The sequence below is a fragment of the Sinocyclocheilus anshuiensis genome, unplaced genomic scaffold (assembly GCF_001515605.1).
Source record: "Sinocyclocheilus anshuiensis isolate Anshui unplaced genomic scaffold, SAMN03320099.WGS_v1.1 scaffold562, whole genome shotgun sequence".
Lineage (NCBI taxonomy): Eukaryota > Metazoa > Chordata > Actinopteri > Cypriniformes > Cyprinidae > Sinocyclocheilus > Sinocyclocheilus anshuiensis.
In genome coordinates, this window is record NW_015544158.1 from 253,011 (window position 1) to 273,398 (window position 20,388).

Consider the following 20,388-nt stretch of genomic DNA (forward strand, 5'->3'; position numbering starts at 1 on the left):
AACGCGTCGATTTTTACAAAGCTCATCGGTCTGAAAAAGCGAGGTGTGCTGTGATTGGCCAGCTATCCAGTGTGTTCAAGCTTGAGACTGAAATGTTACGCCCCTCACATACTGTTGATGCCGTCTCCCTTAGCGACAAGACAAAAAACATGAAAACCCATTATAAACGAGGCATTTGTTGCATCCAGTGGCCTAGCGTTTTCCACGCGTTTTTAGGCACTACATGTGAACAAAAAATCGTTGAGCCGTTTTGGCGGAAGTGATCTGCAAGCTTTGAATGCTTATATCTTATAAATGCTGAAATATTTGTAGTTGGACAATAAATGTGACGTAGAATTTTAAACCGACAAGTTTTATTTTTATTTTTATTTTTATGATAGCACTGACTGTAAAGTGACCGTAATGGGGTAATCAAAATAGCCTAACACAACTGTGCTTTTGTTCTCATTTATTAAAATTGTTAGTTTAGTGAATTTAACTTCCGCTTTAATATATTAAATATATAGGAATATTAAATACAGATTTTTTAAAATACAAAAACGAAAATACCGAGATATAGCCTACCGAATATCGCAAATTGGCCAAAAACTACCGAGATATGAATTTTTGGGTAACACTTTAGAATAATGGTCCGTTGTTAACATGTAACTATGCAGGAAGTAATAGGTAGTGCGCATATTCCAGATTACAGTGTCTGGTAAAATATCAGTAGTACCTCACACAAATGTATGTGTCAGATATAAAATATTTTAAATAACTTATTAAATTACTTAGTAATTACTGAGTGGTTAAGGTAGGAAGTGATTTAATTAGTTATTATTATTAGTTATTATGAGCTCTAGTTTGTGTCAGTTCGGTATGTCTCCGACTCCAAAAGACCTATACCTGTAGTGACAGTAGGCTGGGGAGGACTTTTCTTGAATATAAATAATGATGTTCTCTTGACAAAAACAATTGTCATTTTTATTATTATTCTATCTTTAAATTTGGACATCCATCCTTTGGTAAGAGTAGTAGTCACAATTTTAAAATGTATAATTGGTTATTATTTATTAACTGATCATAGTTCACAAGTAGTTCTCAATGAGGATATATTTTTATTAGTAATTATCAAATACCTAATAAGGAACTACCTTTGTCCTAAATTTGCTACTACTTACTGCATTCTAAAGTGTTACCAATTTTTGCCCATATCGCCCAGCCCTAGTCTGAAGGTAAATAAAGAACTGTTGATTCAATAAGTACAGCGTTTTCTTTACTCAAGAAACACTATATTTATAAAGGCTAATGTTTTTTTGTATTTGAGGAGCGGAGAAGAGTGTCTTAGCAAATTTGTTGTCGAATCACTGTCAAATAGCTTGTGCGAAGCGCTGAATCATAATATGATACTTTGGCCAAATAACAAAAAAAAAAACCGAGCGCCCACATAATGACAGAAAACTGTATAACCTGCAAGTTCATGAAAACGTAAATACGATGCACGTACTGCCTTTGATGTGGCCTTAATGACGGGGAAAAAAACATTCGCTGGTCAAAAACTTAGTATTTGAACTTGATTTTGGTGAAATGTTAATAATATAATGCCACATGCAACAATGCAAATAAACGTAGCCTAAGTTATTTGTAGGCCTATACATCTAGATGGTAACACTATACAATAAGATTTCATTCATGTTAGCTAATGTATTAAATAACATGAGCATACAATGAACAATACATTTATTACAGTATTTATTCATCTTTGTTAATAATGAAAATACAGTCGTTCATTTGTAGTTAATGTAGTTCACAGTGCATTAACTAATGTGAACAAACACAACTATTGATTTTAATAATGCATTAGTAAATGTTAACATTTATATTAATAAATTCTGCAGAAGTATTGTTCATTCTTAGTTCATGTTAACTATACTTAACTAATGCTAACTAATGAACCTTATTGTGAAGTGTTACCATTTATATAAATGTATCTGTATACAATAAAGCCACAATATTAACTACCAATAGGAGGTTTCCGGCTGACAGCAAAAATCAATTTTGCCTGTCACAATATGAGGTAAATCCGGCCCTGTACATGATGCTGATTTTTGTTGCCAAATTGGTTTGGAACAGTTGTTGGATAAACAATTAAACTGAACTATTATGCCTGTCTATCTGCTTGACTGACAGTTTTATTGATCACTGAGAGAGCATTGACTTGTTATGATGTTGGTTCAATATAAAAATGTTTTTAAAAAATAGCTTAGATGTAGTAAACTACTTTTGCCATGTTACTTAGCTTGTTACATTTCACAGGGCTGTAGCTTTAGCGTACTGAAGCTTCATTTAATGAAAAGTACCGTTAGCTTAGCTCACTACATTTTCCAAGTAACTTGCCCAACACTGTTGACAGACACATTTAGATAAATAAACGGGTGGATAGTACTTTAGCAGAAAGATGGACAGATTCTTTTGCTGATAAATAAACGGCTGTCTACTTTTGTAGACAGATCATATTTTTAATGATAAAGTATATGTATGTATGCAGATGATAGATAAATTTGCAGATAAATAAATGAATGGACATATGCATGCTTTTCATACAGATGTATATTTAAATAAATATAGGTCTAGCTGTGGATTGATACTTCTGGTAGACAGATGGACAGACACATTTGTTTTGATTAATAAATGAGTGGATTTATGAGTGGAGTAGTTTCGCAGATGGATGGATATATTTTTGTAGACGAACGGATAGGCTACTTTTGCAGATAAATAAACAGTCGGATCTACTTTTGTATAGATAGACAGGGTAGGACTACATTTTTGACAATAAGAATAGATAGGTTATAGCTGTATAGATGGGTTTATACTTAATAGATGATTTGTGCTTTCTCAGACGCAGATAAATAAGGGGATGGAAACAGAATATAGATACATGGACAGGGATACGTTTGAAGACAGATTGTGATCTCGTGTTTCTTGCAGTTCCTAGTCGTTGTGACTATAACGGGCGCTCCGTGAGTCAGCCCAGCAGCCCGGACGTATGGAGCACAGTCAGCACCGGCAGCCCGTTCGGTCCAGACCGAACATGCGTTCAGCCGAGCTGCACTGACAGCGACTCCGAGGACGACAGCGCGGCACCCGGCACCCGGCACTAAACGATGACAGTCATGGTCGTCGTTTTTATACCCCTCCATCTTGCTGAAAGGAAGAGATTTGTTTTACTCCAAATATCTCCAAATATATAATGCCCAAATAACCATATTCTGTTTAACTTTAAAAATTGTTTAAACAAAATTCAACGAAACATATTTTGGACATGACAAGAGAATAAACACTGACGTGCAAGCCTCGCGGTATTTGGGTGAATTCCCGCGAGAGTTGCGGATTTCGGAGAGCGAAGAGGGCGAAATGGAGATATGAGGTCTGAAAAGGAGCAGAGGACAGGAAGCAGGGAGAGAGGCAGCGTCGAAATCCAGTTCAGGGAGTGTCAGAGGAAGCAGGACAACGTCGCGGTGAACCCGAAGCACAAGGAGGAGAAAAAGGAGACCTTCAGCAAGGTAAGTGGCGCAGCTGTTTGGTAGGTTGGGAGAGTTTGATGATGATGATGGAGGGAAGGGGATTCAGCACCATAGACAGCGAAGACGCAAGACAGCCGTCGAAACGAAGATCCCAGTGGCATCAATCACGTCAAACACAAATGCACTCGTACACAAATACCCCTTTGGATGGATTTAATAGTCTAGGCGTTGAATATTTAGATCTTTTAGAAAAGTGCACAGTCAATGAGAGAGACATTTGAAAATGAACATTTTTAATATTTATATATAGCCAATGTGTGTGTATGTGTAACATTTACTCACACTCACGTATGACTTACATTTTGGAACACATGGAAAATTCAAATAATGTACTGTTCTTTACCATGCATTTGCAATTAATGGGGACTAGATTTTTTAATCATTAAAAATGACACAAAAGCACGATAACTTATTCTATTTGATTCATGCACAGGAACTATGTACTCCTCAATAAAATTAGACTGTAACTAATTAAATGTTCACAGCCCCTCCTCATCATTAATATTTCAGCTTTTATTTTGTACTGTATACCAGTCAGGCCTCTTTTTGTCTCTTGTGCAATGTTGTGCTCACATCATATATGTACGATTTTTGTCATTGCCATTTTATTTCTAATATTTGCAACTATAATTTTGTAATTGTGGGTGCTGATCTTGCTTTTGATGTAGATTTTTTTAGTACAATTTTCTTTATACATGCTTCTTTTTATATAGGTTGTCATACGCCGACTGCCACCCAGTTTATCAAAAGACCAGCTCGAGGAGCATCTGAGTCCTCTTCCATCTTTTGACTATTTTGAGTTCTTCCCCGCTGATCAGAGGTCTATTTGGTTTGTGTATATGAATATACTGTGATCAGAAGCACTGTCAGCGTTTGATACATGTGCGTGTCTTTATATATTTATTCTCCCCAGTTTATACCCACATCTCTTTTCAAGAGCATACATCAACTTCAAAAACCCAGAGGATATCATTATTTTCAGAGATCGCTTTGATGGCTATGTATTCATTGATAATAAAGGTAATTAATTGCCCTCTTTTTACTGTTTATTCACCCTCAATCTAGTTCATCCTAGTTATAACTATAATAGTGGTAATATAAATGGCTTTTATTTATAACAGGTTCATAACATATTTGTTTAATATACTATTTGTTGTATATTTTTTTTTATGTAGGCCAAGAGTATCCAGCTGTTGTAGAATTTGCTCCATTTCAGAAAGTTTCAAAGAAAAATTTAAAGAAGAAAGATGCTAAAGCAGGAACTATTGAAGAAGGTATTTACCATTTTTAATTTATAAAACATTATTAATATTATTTATACATTTCAATATTCATAAAAAGTGACTTTACTGAGTAAAGTATATACTGCAAAAAGCCAATAAATTTGTTAAACACTTTATCTCTATTTACAATCTTCCTAATTCAGACCCAGAATACAGGCGATTTCTGGAAAATTACTCTTGTGATGAGGAGAAATCAATGGCCAATCCAGAAACACTATTGGGAGAGATTGAAGCTAAAACCCGAGAACTCATAGGTACTGTTTTGGAAATCGTTTAGCACTGTTAGCCTTTTTGTAGATAAATATATGTCCAGGACATATATATACATGACAAGTATTATGTCTAGGACATACAAGTATTACGAAGCTGGTCTTAGTTCATTTTGATGAGAACACTTTTTGATGTTGAGAAATGCTCTTCTAGTATACTGGTAGTACTGGTCGGATAATTTGTAATGGGCTGCTATGGGTTTATTGGAATAGAGGATATTAATGGATTATTAAAAATATGTCTGTGGTGAACATTACTTGAATTAGAACATAACAGGTGTTCTCATTTTTTGTTTTACAACATAAATTAAACACAATCATTCCTCAAAAATATCACTGTCCAAGTCTCTACCAGTTTTCAAAGCTGTTAACTGAGCGCTGTTTTCCCTCTATGTGACTTTATTTGTAGCCAAAAGGACAACACCCTTGCTGGAATACATCAAAAACAAGAAATTAGAGAAACAGGTAAGAGCACCATCTGAATGCATGTTATACACTGTGGTTTTGTACTGTATATACATGATCCTTTTCAATTCTAGAGAATAAGAGAGGAAAAAAGAGAGGAGAGGCGAAGGAGGGAACTGGAAAAGAAGCGACAGAGGGAAGAGGAGAAGAGGAAGCGCAGAGAAGAGGAGAGACGAAAGCGGAAGGAGGCTGAAAAGCAGAAGAAGCTTTCTGAAAAGGAGATAAAGATCAAGGTATGACTTAAAACAATATCACATCTTGAAGATGACTGTGTCACAGACTTTCAGTTATTTTGGTCTTAGTTTCATTGTGATTCATTTAGTCAGCACAGGTTTTTGTCATTATAGCCCTGTATTTAAGTTGCTCTATTTTCACTTCACTTCTATTTTCACATTGCCTACTCGTATTTGGATTTATCTACCTTTGCGTTTGTCAAATAAACCTTGTTTTACTTTAGTCTTTGAACTTCTTCATCATTTTTGGACCTCAAGCGTGACAGACTGTTTTTCAGCTGTGGTTATCAGTACTGTACTGAAAACCAGTCATTACATGAGATCTGCATATTGCCTCCTTTAGCTTTTGAAGAAGTGTGATCGAGACGATGACATGGACTCAGACAGACTGAAAGATAAAGCAGACAGTGGAGAGATAGAGAAGAACAGATGGGAAAAGCCGGCAGGACACACTAAGTCAAAGGATTCCAAGGATAAGTAAGAGCTACCTAAAACTTGCCCTACTTGCCATAAAAGATACAGTGGAGTTTAAAAATCTACTGTAATTCAAATTTGGAAATAAACAAAAAGTTTAAAGTTGGCACAAAATGGAAAGGATGTTTTCTGAATGCATCTTAATGATATTATTGTGTAAGATTCATCCATGCATATGTTGAAGTATTTTCTTTTTTTGACCTCGTAATCAAAAATCTAAATACGATCTTAATCAAAGTCTCGATCTTCCGGTGAAACAACAGACTTCTCTCTTAAACCCCGCCCTTTTCTTACAGTCGACTGCAAGCTCGCATTCAGATCTGCCTCCATCCAATTAAGGGGTCATATGATGCAATTTCATTTTTTCCTTTCTCTTTGGAGTGTTACAAGCTCTTGGTGCATAAAGAAGATCTGTAAAGTTGCAAAGACTAAAGTCTCAAATCCAAAGAGATATTCTTGATAAAAGTTAAGAGTCAGCCACGCCTACCTAAAACGGCTCGTTCGAACACGCCCCCACATATCTACCTCACTATGTGGGAAGATTTGCATAACGCCGCCCAAATGTTCACGCAAAGAAAGAAGGCGTAACTTTTATTCTCGCTGTAGTATTGTTGTTGCCGCTGCCGCCATGTCGTGAAGACGCTGTGTGCTTAGTTGTGAAAGCGAAACTACTTTGTTTGGTCTTCCAAAAGAGGACGATATCCGCTTCGTCATGCCTAGAGCTGATCCGTGCTGGTCGCTGAGGGAATACATCAACTTAGTGCTGTGGATCGCCGGATCGGCTTTCACCGTTTTCACCGCTCTCCTTCGTCGGATCCGCCGGGACCGCCGTTCTCGATCCAGCCGCCTCAGCTCACTCTTGCCCGGCCTCAGCTCACGCTAAGCCGGGGCTTTCGCTCACGCTAGGCCGCTGTGTTTGTATTCGGCCAATCACAACGCACTGGATAGCTGGCCAATCCCAGCACACCTCGCTTTTTCAGACCGATGAGCTTTGTAAAAATCGACGCGTTTCAGAAGGCGGGGCATAGAGGAGAAACAATAATGTACAGTATGTGGAAAATAATGTTTTTTTTTTACTTTAAACCACATAAACACATTTCATTACACCAAATACACAAAATAATGTTATTTTTAGCAGCATCATATGACCCCTTTAACAAAATCGATAGATTGAACCAAGTTAAGGATTTTGAAAAATGTGAAACTAAAGAAGTTATGTCTTAAAATGAAGAAGAATTTTACAATTCTGCTGTTTCTAGCCCAATAATCAATTAAATTTTTGTCATTGATCATGTGAACTCTTTGTATAGATGGTAAGATGTTCTTTCCTCCATTGAGGCACATGTTCTTTAGATCATTCTCAAATCACATGGGATAACACGATCATCAGATTTTGCTGATTTTTCATATTTAGTTACTTTTGGACCCCACTGTATATACATTTATTTATAAAGTCATATTGAAGTGGTTGATTTTATTAAGTGGGCTCTCCATAGTAGGAGTCAAATTGAGAGTGACAAGGAGCAGCGGGAAGGTCATGGCCGTCGCCAGAGGGACAAAGAGCATCGCGGCAGAGATGAGGAGCGCAAACGACAGAGGCATCACTACGAGTTTGACAAGTTTATGCGACGCAAGGAGGAGACCAAATGGGGTAAAGGCTACTGCCAGGACAGAGCCAAGAAAGACCAACATCATGGCTATTCTTACTGCTCAGAGACTGGAGACAAACTGGGAAAAGAGGAACGAGAGGACAAGGGCAGCAGGAAAGAACGGATTCGCAATAAGGTAAATAAATGCCAACAGAGTAGCGATATCTCAACCACAGTCTATTTGCAGCTCTGGTTCTGGTATTATGTACAGTTATTGTCATCAGTCAGTTTGTCCGGTCTGTGTAGCAGATGAATCCACTAATGCATTCAATATTTACACATCTGTAGTTCATATATACATCATTATGTCTGTGGGAAATACAATACGAATCTGCCTCCCTCACGGGGCTTTCAATGCAGCCTACACTGATGTGTTGAGGTAGTTAGCTGTAATTTGGCTGTTGGCAATATTATTGACGGAAGACAACGTGTCTCTCAGTCTGTGTTAGTGCATCAGGAGAAAAGGACTTCCCAGTCTGAGGGGCCAGACCAGATAGGAGGGGCTCTGCCAGCAAAGGTACAGCTAGTTTTTGAGCCTTTCTACCCACGGGAGGGGATGCTACACATGCTGTATACTGAGAGGCCCCGCACCTTACAGTGCCAGGCGTACTTGCTGACAGCAGAATGTCGCTAATGCTGTAATGGCACAGATGAGGAGTGGTTCCCAATAGAAGAAGCTTATACAACTGAAAACTACGGCTCTGTTCCAAAACGTAGTGAGTTGCCTGCATGGGCAGCATTTTAAGGCATCGTATGCATCTTGCCCCCAATGTAGAGGTGGTGTGGGGGGATTCATTTAAGATGGCAGATGAGGAATGTCCAGTAGAAATATAGTTACAAATGTATAAATGAGATGCAACGACTCATTTAAACCTAGAAATAAACAAAAATTAAGGATTTTTAAAAATCAAATAAAAATATAACATTATAAAAAATTCTATAATATTTTTTTAAAAATATGGGGGGTGGGGATCCATTAAAGATAAATATAGTTAGAAAAATATAATTATAAATGTAGTTTTAAAATGTAGCCTATTTGTAAATTAGTTTCAACATCTCATTTAAACCTGGAAATAAATTTAAAAAGTGGATTTTAAGGATTTTGAAACATTTAAAATATAGAAACTTTATTTGTGTATTATAAGTGAAGAATAAATATCCATCCTAGACGGTGGACGAGGTGAGAGAAATTCGAACATTTCTTTAAACCTGAAAATAAAAGTTTAAGGACTTCGACCAAATCTTGGTCTATTTTAGGAAGAAAAAACATCCATCCAAGACGGTGAGAGAAATTTCAGTTAAACAAGTTTTATCCACTAAATTTGTATACACTGTATGTATACTTATATAGTGAAAGGTGTGGATAAAAATTATTTAATCATATCTAAAAATTTAATTTTTCCCAATATGTTTTTATGCTTATTAGAGTATCACATTGTTAGCTTAGCAACATGTTTCACCAAACTCTACTGAAATGAGAGGAGAGTCTCCTTTGCTTTTTTCCATGAGGAGCACTATTTGTGTGAGTTGCTGCCTATGTAAAGCATGTAGGATGTTGTCTTAAAAGACTGCTCCCTATGTAGACAGTAAATAGCATTTCACTTGGTTTTGGAACAGATCCTACATGTATACAGAAGAATACATATGATCTTCACATTGAAATGCTTACATGCTGGATTCTGTTTATACATTTTAGTAAGTAGTCATTTAGCAGATGATTTTGTCCAAAGTGACTTACAATATACTTATTTTCAGAAGTGATGATAGCAACAGTAGTCCAGTTACTAGCCCTGAGCTTTAGCCATTATGTGTCACACCCGACCCATCATCACCAAATCGAAACAGGGCATAACAGATACAATGCAGTATAATGTTTTTGTTATGGACTAAATGGATTTTGAGGGGCTGTCAATGGCTGGTTGTCTGCCTAACTGAAATGTGATTCAGATGGGGAAGGAAATTGATTATATGCATGAATAGCACTTTCTTGACTAACCTGTCATGAGAAAAATCTGTGTTTGTGGTATGAAATATGAGTGTATTGCTTTTGTCTTTTGTGTCTTACTCATTTCACGGCACAGGACCGACCGGCAATGCAGCTGTACCAACCTGGTGCTAGAAACCGCAAGCAAATGGGCTCTGGGAACAAGACGTTTGACTTCCCACCAATATCTCCCAAACACGGAGGAGAACACTGCTACAAGACGGTCATTGGTACAGGCTCAGAGAAGAGTGCCAACGAGTAAAAAAAAAAAACACGACAGGAAGAAGTCTACTTTTAGAAGCAAGGGTCATGCCAGAATAGAAAGAACAATCGAGATCAACCTTGTTTTCTGTCTTGTTAGTCAATGTGTGAGTATAGTACATTGAATTCCCTACTTAATATTTTACACACAAAGTCAACAGTGTCATAAATTTAAAATGATCGGCTTCTGTATGCTTATCAAGGATTCACACCACTTTATTGAGAAAAATACCTCAGATCAGATTTGTATGCCTTTTGTAGTACAAGGAATGGATTCCGTTAAACAAAAGAATATATATATATATATATATATATATATATAGAGATTTTACTGAAGAAAAGCAGTATGTGTTGTGAAATCTGTATTTTAAATATAAGTAATGTGGGATGGGGAACAGAGACATATTTTTTCTTTAGGAATATAAAAATGCTACATTGTATTAATGAAACATTTAAGCATGTACCTCTTAATTTTACACTTTCACACTGTAATGCCTTTGAATGATGCTTCTGTTGTCCCTGATGTATAGACATTGTGGCTTTTCTGTATTAACAAATACATCTCACAACAGGATATAGCAACTTTCAGAGCATCGTTTTACCTGCGGGCCAAAAAGAACAAAATAAATTGTTAAAATCGTCTTCTGTTAGGTCAGATAACATGTTTTGTGATATTTCTTTTCGAGAAATTGCAGTCATTCAGTGGGGGGAGGCTACATGGGGTCACATGCCTTACCTTTGATTTGCACTTAAAGATCCCGTCTGTTATTAAATAAGCCTACAAAAATACACGTTTTTAGAATTATTGTTGAGTTAAAAAAAAAAGAAAAAAAGAGTGAACTCTGTAGAATACTTTAAAAATTTGATACTGTATTTGATGGATTGACCATTTGTGTACAATAAAGATATATGATTATATAACGTATTATTTGAATGTTATTATTATTTTACTTTAAACATTTAAATTCATAACTTAAATTTGGACTTTTACACTATGATTAAACTTAACAATGTATAGCTTTAAAAAAAAAAAAAAAAGAATTTGGTAAAATTAAATTAACAAAACTAATTATATAAAATTACAAAATTCTATAATTCAGTATTTTTTAAGGTCATTAAATATGGGCATATTTCCGAAGATAAAAGACCAGATTTTACCATAATTACAAATCAAATTAAATAATACAAAATAATATTTTTTCTTAAGGCTGGATTTCTTGAGATTTATTGCTTTTGCTTGCAAAACAGCTCAGCAGCTGAAGTCTGCACTTTGTGAGTCAACTCTAAAGCAGAATCAGTTTGCACTGAAAATATAGAAATTAATATAATTTGCAGTTTCTCATACTACACCTTTAGTTCCCACACTTTCAGAGTGAGAAAACAAGTCATAATGTCTTCCTGTGTCTTTCGCGGCATGACTTTTTACCTCCAATTTTACTTCTTAGTCTGTATTTTTTTTCATACCCATCACCACTGCTTTTCTAGTTCTCAGTGAAGGAGTATTGATGGAAGATGTGATAAATGCATCCTGTACAGAAGTGTCCTGTCACTAATGGCAGTCATCTTTAGTCAAATAGCAGTTCCCCTTAGTCCAAAATAAAATGTTTATTTTAATGTGTTGTCTAATGCATCAATTACCAACGTAAAAGTTGAGCTCACAAAGCAAACAGGAAACAAGATCACAGGTATGACGCTGATAAAACCCCCTGCATGAGTTTCTGCATTAGTTTCCTTTTTTGTTTTTGAAAAAAAAATCAATGAATAAAAACTTGTTCTTTCTTTGCTTTTCTTTCTTTCTTTGTTTGTTTCTTTCTATTTATATATATATTTTTTATATATATTTATTATATATATATATATCCACATGGGACTTTACAGGCCTGACGAAAGAAACACTGAGGTTTGTATTAACGCATCTGTAAGTTCATTACTAAAAATTTGGTGTATTTGGTGTTGGGTGGGACCCCTCAGAGTATTCGTGCTTGGCGTGGGGAAAGGTGTGTGCCTTTATTTTACAGGTTTATGTGGTGTATCGCCTTAACCACATCCTCCCACATCAATTTCACTTTAGGAGGTGTTTAAAAAATCGAATCCAATAAAACATTAAAAGTCACACATCATTAATGAGAAAGAGAAACTGTGTACAACCAGCATGACATTAGAGGAACTTCCTCTGTGGATACTGTAAATTTAGTTTTGTTTGCGAACATCACTGAACTGATGAATTAATAAATGTTATAACTTTGACGATGAAACTATGTAATCTTCTTATAAATGTTAAACATTTCTGATATTTTGGAAACATGGAATATGTTGTTACACTTCACATATGTGTAACTCTAAGTTTACTATATTCTGATCGAAAAGAGTAGTTAGGCGGTGTACTTCCTCTCATCAAGAGGTTTCCTGCGTCTAACAGTCATGCCAGATTAACTGCCATCAACACACGAGGGAAGAAGTCGCACATGCTTCTTGAGGTACGTACACAAGCCTGAAATTGATTTTTAAAAATATGTATTTCCTAAATCTGTGCAGATATACTTAACACTTTCGAGTTGCTGTGATAATCACAGGGACTTTACGTAGTTTTCCTTGAAATATGATTGCAAATTCAGATTTGAGTGAAAAATTGACATTTTGTACATGTGCTCTGCTATTAGTTAGAACAGATGAATTGTTAAATGAATGTTTTGCAGCTCTTGTTGAGGTAGAACTGTGTGATCGTTCACTGAACGGATGATCTGATACAATTTCAGTCCATTATTACTCCAGATTTAAAGTATTTTGAACGTTCCAACTAAATCTCCCATTGATACAAAGGACAACAACTGTAACATTTAAAATATAGTAACACTGACAACATTTTTCCAAGTTAGACTCAATTATAAATTCACTGATCACATACTATCAACGTCATTTCACAACAGAGAGCTCTTTCTAGTTTGACTACTAGCAGATGAGTCACGATGGTGTAACACTTCACTAGTGATGAGAAAGTACTGTGAGATTGCAAACAGATTTACTCTGTGCCAGTATTATGTTTTCATCACTGTAAAACAGGAAACAATAGGCCTAGTTGTGAGGAACTATTATCTAGCAGTGGTTTTATATGGTGGTTTTAAATTCCTAAAACTGTTTTAAATTAATATAATTTAGTTGAATTCTGTCCTTCAAACTAAAAGGTTTTTGTATGTTACTTTTTACATTCCTTCGGTTTTATGAATTTGTTTTTGATAACTGTTTTACTGTTTAAATTCCGCTGACAAGCTTAGAAAAGGCGATTTCAGAAGCAGGTTCCATTGTGAAAACTTGATAGAATTGGTCCCATTATTGGGGCAATATGTGTTTAATGAATTTTGGCAATAACTGTGAAAATGTTCAAGCTTTTTTTGTAGCCGAGATGGTTTGTGGTTATATGGAAACTGACTTTCCAAAAAAAAAAAAAAAAACTTACCCTGAGAACATTTAAATCGTGCAAGTGTGGCAGCGAGCTGTGGCTCTGCATGTAGGTTGTTATCTTCACATGGTTTCACTGAAAATAAAACACGTTAAAAAAAACATGCAACGCTATGTGTGATAATAGGTTAGTAGGTTATAAGTTTTGCCATTTTGAATTAGGCAGATGCCAAATTCAAAATAACATGCAGTATATTCAGGTACACTATACATCAGTTTGTACTGATGTGAGTTTAGGAATATTAATGTGTTCTCCACCAGTTGTGCTGCAGGAGCCCTTGCACAAAACTTGCACTTAAAACTTGCTTATGGCTTAATGACAGAAACACCCATATAAAAATACTTGTGAAGGATGGAATTGATGGACTTCAAGGACGGTGTGTAGCTAATATTTAGAGGGAAAATCAAATATCCATTGAAAAAATGATAAACAATGGCAAAAAATTCTCTAGATAATGAACAATGGTTTAGCTAAAGGGGTATTTTTTTAAACATGTACTCACTATTACGTTGTTCTAAAGCTGTATGGCTTTCTTTCTTCTGTGGATACATTGAAAGTCAACAGTGTCCAATATTGTCTGGACCCCAGCAGTCTTCAAAATATCTTCCTTAGTGCTCTGAAGAAGAGCAAAAACATACTGTATAATGATGACTGAATTGAATTGAATTGAATTGGGGGTTAAACTATCCCTTTAAGGCAAGGCACCACAGGTGAATATAGGGTAAAAACATTGACTAATTGATATCACCATTTCCTCAGTTTATTAACTGCATTAAGAATTGCAACAACAAAAAAAAAGTTCAGTTTTCTGAAATGTTATATTTAAATATGCAAATGAGGCATGATCTAATTAAATATGTGCTTATTTGCATAAACTGTCAGAACAAAAATATGAATTTTTGTTTCATTTTGTTGAGTCAAAGGTTTTTACAGAGGAGATTTTAGATATCTCTTTTCATCAAAAAAACACTACTTTTAAGGGAAAAAAGTATAAAATCATGAATGTAATAAAAGCCTTTAGAATATTGATATGTAATAACTTGTAAAACTGTAAAAACCTTCAGAATATGGATATTAATAAAAATTGTAAGTTTGGTGTGATACTTAAGTGGAGATTTTTGACTGACTGAAAAAAAACTAATTTTCAGAAAACAGCCTTTAAAAATATATTGTAATTGAAATCTACAGGCTCAAATTGATAAAGTACATTAAAAGCAACACTTAAAAGTGTATTTTGGATGTTTTCTTACCACTAGTTTAAAACAACTTATTGTAAAACAGTTAAACTGTTAAACAGTTTAAAACTTATTTTAAAACAGTTTATTTAAAAAAGTTGAAAACAGCTTATCAGTCTGTTATCACTTTAACAGACTGATAAGCTCTTTTGCACTACACTCGTTATATCTTATACTCAAATTTATTTACTACTTACTTCATTTAATTGAAGAAAGTTTTTACACAATTTAATTTAGTTCAAAATAAATTTGTTTAGTTGTGTCAACACAATTTAGTTGGCTTAGGTCATATATATATATATATATATATATATATATATATATATATTATTACTGACTGAGTGCCCACAGCCTAAGGCAACACTCTTCTGCGTAATGTTAACCACAAAATTCAAAAACATTACATAAACTCCTCTAGATATCCAACACAGCTGAACATTAACTGAAAAACACAAAATAATACTTAATCCCTAAATTTACCCTCCTAATGCAGTCCTAATGCTGGAAACTACAGATCCACTGCCTATTAAGTTATGTCAACAAATATTACTCATGTAATAAACACAGAGTGAACACAATAAAATTAAATTGTTACAGAATATACTAAAGCTCATTTAAATTATTAAACTGAACAAGTGGCTATTTTTGTTTGTTTGTTTTTTTGTATGTAGAGTTTTGGCGCTGTCTACTTTAGGTCGCACAAAATTCAAGAAATTAAATAAATTAGAAAATAAATGACTCATGAGCATAGGGTTGACTTTTAAACAGAGTTGGGGACACATTTTAGACTAACTAAACTTTAAATATTCAGTTTGAGTATGCATAAAGGTGCTGTACCCATAAGTTGGCATCATGACCTCAAAAAAGGCGTATTAAGTCTACGAATGTCTTTTAAAGAAACAAGGACACTGTTTCAGAAAACATTATTTTACGTAAAGCATTTGAAACTACAGCCCACCTCTACAATTTCAATCTGTGCAAGTCAGCTGCACTAAATCTGTAATGACTATCAAATCTGATGCTGGCACACGCTGTGGCATTAAAATAATTTTTCACTTCCTTTTGAAAAACACGAAAAAAGTCCCTTGCTTGAGACTGCTTGTGAATCATTTCGGTCAACATTTCTGAAACAGCTCTGAGACTTAAGTTAGGCAGTGATTTGTTGGTTATATGTGCCATCTGCATTTTGCGTACCTGCTGAAGTAGCATGTTTGGAAAGCCTATAACCTGGCCTCACACTTCCTGTTCACAGAAGTGCACCCCAGTGTATGTGATGGTTTTAAGTAGCATGGTTTTTACAGTGTTATATCTCATGTCTTTCTTGTCTGACTGCAGGGAGAAGTCTTTTCAGTAAAACCTTACAATGTCACAGGCATCTTAAAAATAGATACTAAAATAAAATAAAATATTCAATTATTGTATTTATAATAAATAAATAAAATTATAAATTAAAAGTGTTATGTAAATTATAATAAAATAATGTTAATATTATTAACATTAATATTCAATTATTTATACAAAATATTTGTATAAATAAAATGATAATTTATATATAAATTCTAAAACTTTACATTGCACAGTCTTTGTCACTGCAGTGGTGCCCTTTCAAAACTAATATGCACCATTTAAGTACTACTAAGCACCTTTGATGAGTAAATTAGGTACAAAATGTACCTTTTTAAAGTGTACCATCCCAGTGACAGCTTTTGTACCTTTTCTTCTGAGTGTAAAAACTATATAAATTATAATCTACATATCAATTATATATTATAATTTATGCATTTTTTTTTTTAAATATGATACATTTTCTTTTTTAAAAGAATCTTAAATGAAGCTCTCAAAGTACAACTACAGTGTAAAAATATGCAATGAAATTTTTCAAAGTTGTACATAAAACAGATTATTGGAGTACTATTTCAGTCTTTCTACTTCGAATTTTCACATTTAATTAAATGTTTCACTTGCCGTTTCTTTGTAATTATTTGTGAAATTTACTTGCAATTGTTTCTACACCCAATTTTTTGTACAACAAATAAAACTAACCAACAATGCAGATGTTTATCACAATTTGACGTTCAAGTGGTAAAATGTGACCCTGGACCACAAAACCAGTCTTATGTCGCTGGGGTATATTTGTAGCAATAGCCAAAAATACATTGTATGGGTCAAAATTATTGATTTTTCTTTTATGCCAAAAATAATTAGGATATTAAGTAAAGATCATGTTCCATGAAGATATTTTGTACATTTCATACTGTAAATATATTAAAACTTAATTTTTGATTAGTAATATGCATTGCTAAGAACTTCATTTGGACAACTTTAAAGTCGATTTTCTCAATATTTGGATTTTTTTATGCACCCTCAGATTCCAGATTTTCAAATAGTTGTATCTCGGCCAAATATTTTCCTATCCTAGCAAACCATACATCAATGGAAAGCTTATTTCTGTATAAATCTCAAAAAAATGTACCCTTATGACTGGTTTTGTGGTCCAGGGTCACAAATCACATAGTAATCTCTGTCTCTTCAAACAGGTGGAAAAACAACCATGAATGTCTCAAAAACGGTCGAAATCAAAATGGACAATGCCACCTTGGCCCTGTTTGACAACAAATTGGCCAGTGATATTGTGTCAGCCATCTATGTCATTGTGACCCTTGCCAACCTGAGCGGTAACGGCATCTCTCTGTTTCTGTTACTGATGCGCACCTCTCCGAAAACCCCCTCCATCATCTTCATGATCAACCTCACCCTGACTGACTTGATACTGGGCACTGTGCTCCCCTTTCAGATTGCCTACCAAATGCAGGGTTACAACTGGACTTTGGGTACGGGCATGTGCAATGTACTGATGGTGGTTTTCTACAGCAACATGTACTGCTCCATTTTATCCATGACTGCCATCAGCGCCGACCGCTACGTGGGGATTGTGAAACCGATGCGCTTCAGAGAGATGAGGAAGAGGAAGACATATGCAATTGTTTCCTGTATATTCATATGGCTGCTAGTCCTTGTGATTCTGAGCCCGCTGCAAAAAACAGACTTGACATATTTTGTAAAGGAGCGCAATATCACCACGTGTTTTGACGTGTTGAGGAAGGACATGCTCCCGAGCACTGCTCACTGGGCGGGCTTCATTTTTGGCATGTTCATCATCCTCTTCCTCTGTCCGTTCATCATAACAGTGTTTTGCTACATTAACATCATCTGCGCCCTGGTCAGAAAAACCAATAGTCAACAGAAAGGCCGTGCTGTGCGGTTGGCGTGCATCGTTCTGTTTGTGTACATTTTTTGTTTTGCTCCCAATAATATATTACTATTGGCCCACGCAATCATAAGGCTGTACTATGACCAATCTCTCTATATCTACTATAAACTCTCCCTGTCTCTTAGCTGCATTAATAGTTGCATAGATCCATTTATTTATTATTTTGCATCGAAAGAGTTTCGCCGGAAGCTAAGGCAAATGCTGAGGTGGCATACTCTCAGCACGGGAGAGATGCAAATGATTGAGGGTCGTAGAGAAAGCTTTTTCTCTGGACGTACAACGTGCAATGCAAATGAGGACTGTGACAATTTTTAACATTTCTTTTTGTTGTTTTTAATATTTTTCGTTTCTGCTATTTTTATTTTGAGACGATATTAGGGGAATTGTCAGAATCAGTGGCCATATGAGCACTGTTAAATGAGTCAGAGCACAAGTGCTAACAATCACGGCTCTGACACAATTCATAGTGCTTATAACAATATAATGCAAACTCATAGGAAGGACCACTTCCCATAGATAGTTTTCTTGTAATCGTTTTGTAGCGTTTAGCTTTTGTTCCGTTTTGATTTCCTGGCTGAGCAACTGAGTAGAAGCATGCTGCTCACATGCATTCAGGGCGCGTGATGTTGTGTATCTTGTTTTTGTTTTTTTTGGTATCATACACCCAAGTTCCTTCTCACCGAAACTTTGACATATTTTTTGTACATTGATGTGTGGTTAGCAGCAACTTCAGTAATTTCTGATCTGACTGAAAAACTACAAAGACTTATTGTGGCAGCTATTTTAGATGTATTGCTAATCTATAAATTATTTTATACTATGAAATTACTTATACTGTTTATAATGTGCCTGTATTATTACAATCTTATTCATTGTTACATGTTTATTTTTATTTATTTTTTTTCTGTGGTAACAAAGTATACAAAGTTATATAGGGGCATTTATTTTGTCATGTTAAATTTAATAAACACATCTAAACAAATTGATTTTGTAATTATTGTCATTCTAAGATTAAATATTACATATGGACTATTCAACAAAAGCAATGTTACAACCAACTAACAGGCAACAACTATAAGGCAAACTGTTCTGAGAACCTCGACCACAGACATGTCACAGCAAGGTCAAGATTTCTTTCAGTTCCTATGAAACTGAGAACTATGGCATGTCAAGCGAAGTACTGTGCATGTACTGAACAAATGGAACTTTTAAAAAGTAAAACACAATCAGTGCAAGACCTCAGTGGAAATAAAATAGCTTCCAGGAAATGGATATAAGTGGTCTCAGACCGATGTGAAGTATACAATTGAATTCTAAAGAACATGCCCAGTGCAATGCACAAAAAGGAAATAAAGCAGTTTGCAAACGCCACTTCAAAGTGTGCTACGACAGGTGATGTTATGGTTCAAGTGAGAGAGAGAGAAAAAGACAGCATTTGTATAGCAGATGCATTTATCATATACATTATATACATACATGCATACATATATAATTATATTATATTAAATATGGATGTCTGCTATGCATCTCATAGGGCCATAATATGACTTAGTAATAGGATGACCATGTCCTGAACGGGATTTATAAATTGCCCAAAATGTCTGGGTTTTGAATTTGTTTTCCTATTGCCAGCCTCTCTACAGTCCTCATATGTATTTGCATTGCTTTGACTGTTCTCTGTGATCCCACCTTTCCATTAGAATATCATTAAAAATAATTCCCGCCTACAGAAATTCAAATGGTTGGGGGGTGGGGAGGGGCGAGGTTGTATGGGATTACAGCTGTGCCGCAATTCTGCCGCAAAAGTGCGTTTTTGGATGTGTGCAGACCTTCTCTTTTGTGCGTGCAACGTTTCACTAGCTTGTTCACCTAATGCCAGCCCTTGGTGCTCTCTAAATGCCAACAGCTCGTGTGCTCAACACAACCCAGCGTTACAATATGCCATAATTCCAGCCAATCAGAGACAGAGGCTGCTAAATTCTGATTGGCTGCCTTGACAACCAATCACAACATTTCTTGCATTACCTCGACAGCAGAAGAGGAAAAACATACAGTGCATGCATAATTATTATGCAAGTTACAGAAATTCAAATGGTTGGGGGGTGGGGAGGGGCGAGGTTGTATGGGATTACAGCTGTGCCGCAATTCTGCCGCAAAAGTGCGTTTTTGGATGTGTGCAGACCTTCTCTTTTGTGCGTGCAACGTTTCACTAGCTTGCTCACCTGATGCCCGCCCTCAGTGCTC

At 35.4% G+C, this 20,388-nt stretch overlaps 2 protein-coding genes across 4 annotated transcripts; both read left to right on the forward strand.

Moving 5' to 3' along the window:
• The first annotated feature begins 2,844 nt into the window (after positions 1 to 2,844).
• LOC107695475 (regulator of nonsense transcripts 3A-like) lies at positions 2,845 to 10,410 on the forward strand. 3 transcript variants are annotated; one of them, XM_016495397.1, is made up of 11 exons: positions 2,846 to 3,542; positions 4,277 to 4,383; positions 4,477 to 4,583; positions 4,739 to 4,837; positions 4,990 to 5,100; positions 5,525 to 5,580; positions 5,655 to 5,813; positions 6,157 to 6,290; positions 7,787 to 8,072; positions 8,376 to 8,453; positions 10,018 to 10,410. In XM_016495397.1, exons 1-11 carry the CDS (start codon positions 3,402 to 3,404, stop codon positions 10,180 to 10,182), a joined length of 1,443 nt encoding a protein of 480 aa, XP_016350883.1. In that variant the 5' UTR covers positions 2,846 to 3,401; the 3' UTR covers positions 10,183 to 10,410. The 3 variants fall into 3 exon arrangements, with proteins under 3 accessions (XP_016350885.1, XP_016350883.1, XP_016350882.1); XM_016495396.1 differs by having other exon boundaries at positions 2,847 to 3,542; positions 7,784 to 8,072; XM_016495399.1 differs by lacking the exon at positions 8,376 to 8,453 and having other exon boundaries at positions 2,845 to 3,542; positions 7,784 to 8,072.
• Positions 10,411 to 11,356: 946 nt separating this feature from the next.
• Positions 11,357 to 18,945, forward strand: LOC107695481 (P2Y purinoceptor 8-like). Its single transcript, XM_016495406.1, has 4 exons — positions 11,357 to 11,866; positions 12,060 to 12,081; positions 12,549 to 12,658; positions 17,411 to 18,945. Exon 4 carries the CDS (start codon positions 17,425 to 17,427, stop codon positions 18,457 to 18,459), a length of 1,035 nt encoding a protein of 344 aa, XP_016350892.1. The 5' UTR covers positions 11,357 to 11,866; positions 12,060 to 12,081; positions 12,549 to 12,658; positions 17,411 to 17,424; the 3' UTR covers positions 18,460 to 18,945.
• The last annotated feature ends 1,443 nt before the right edge of the window (positions 18,946 to 20,388 follow it).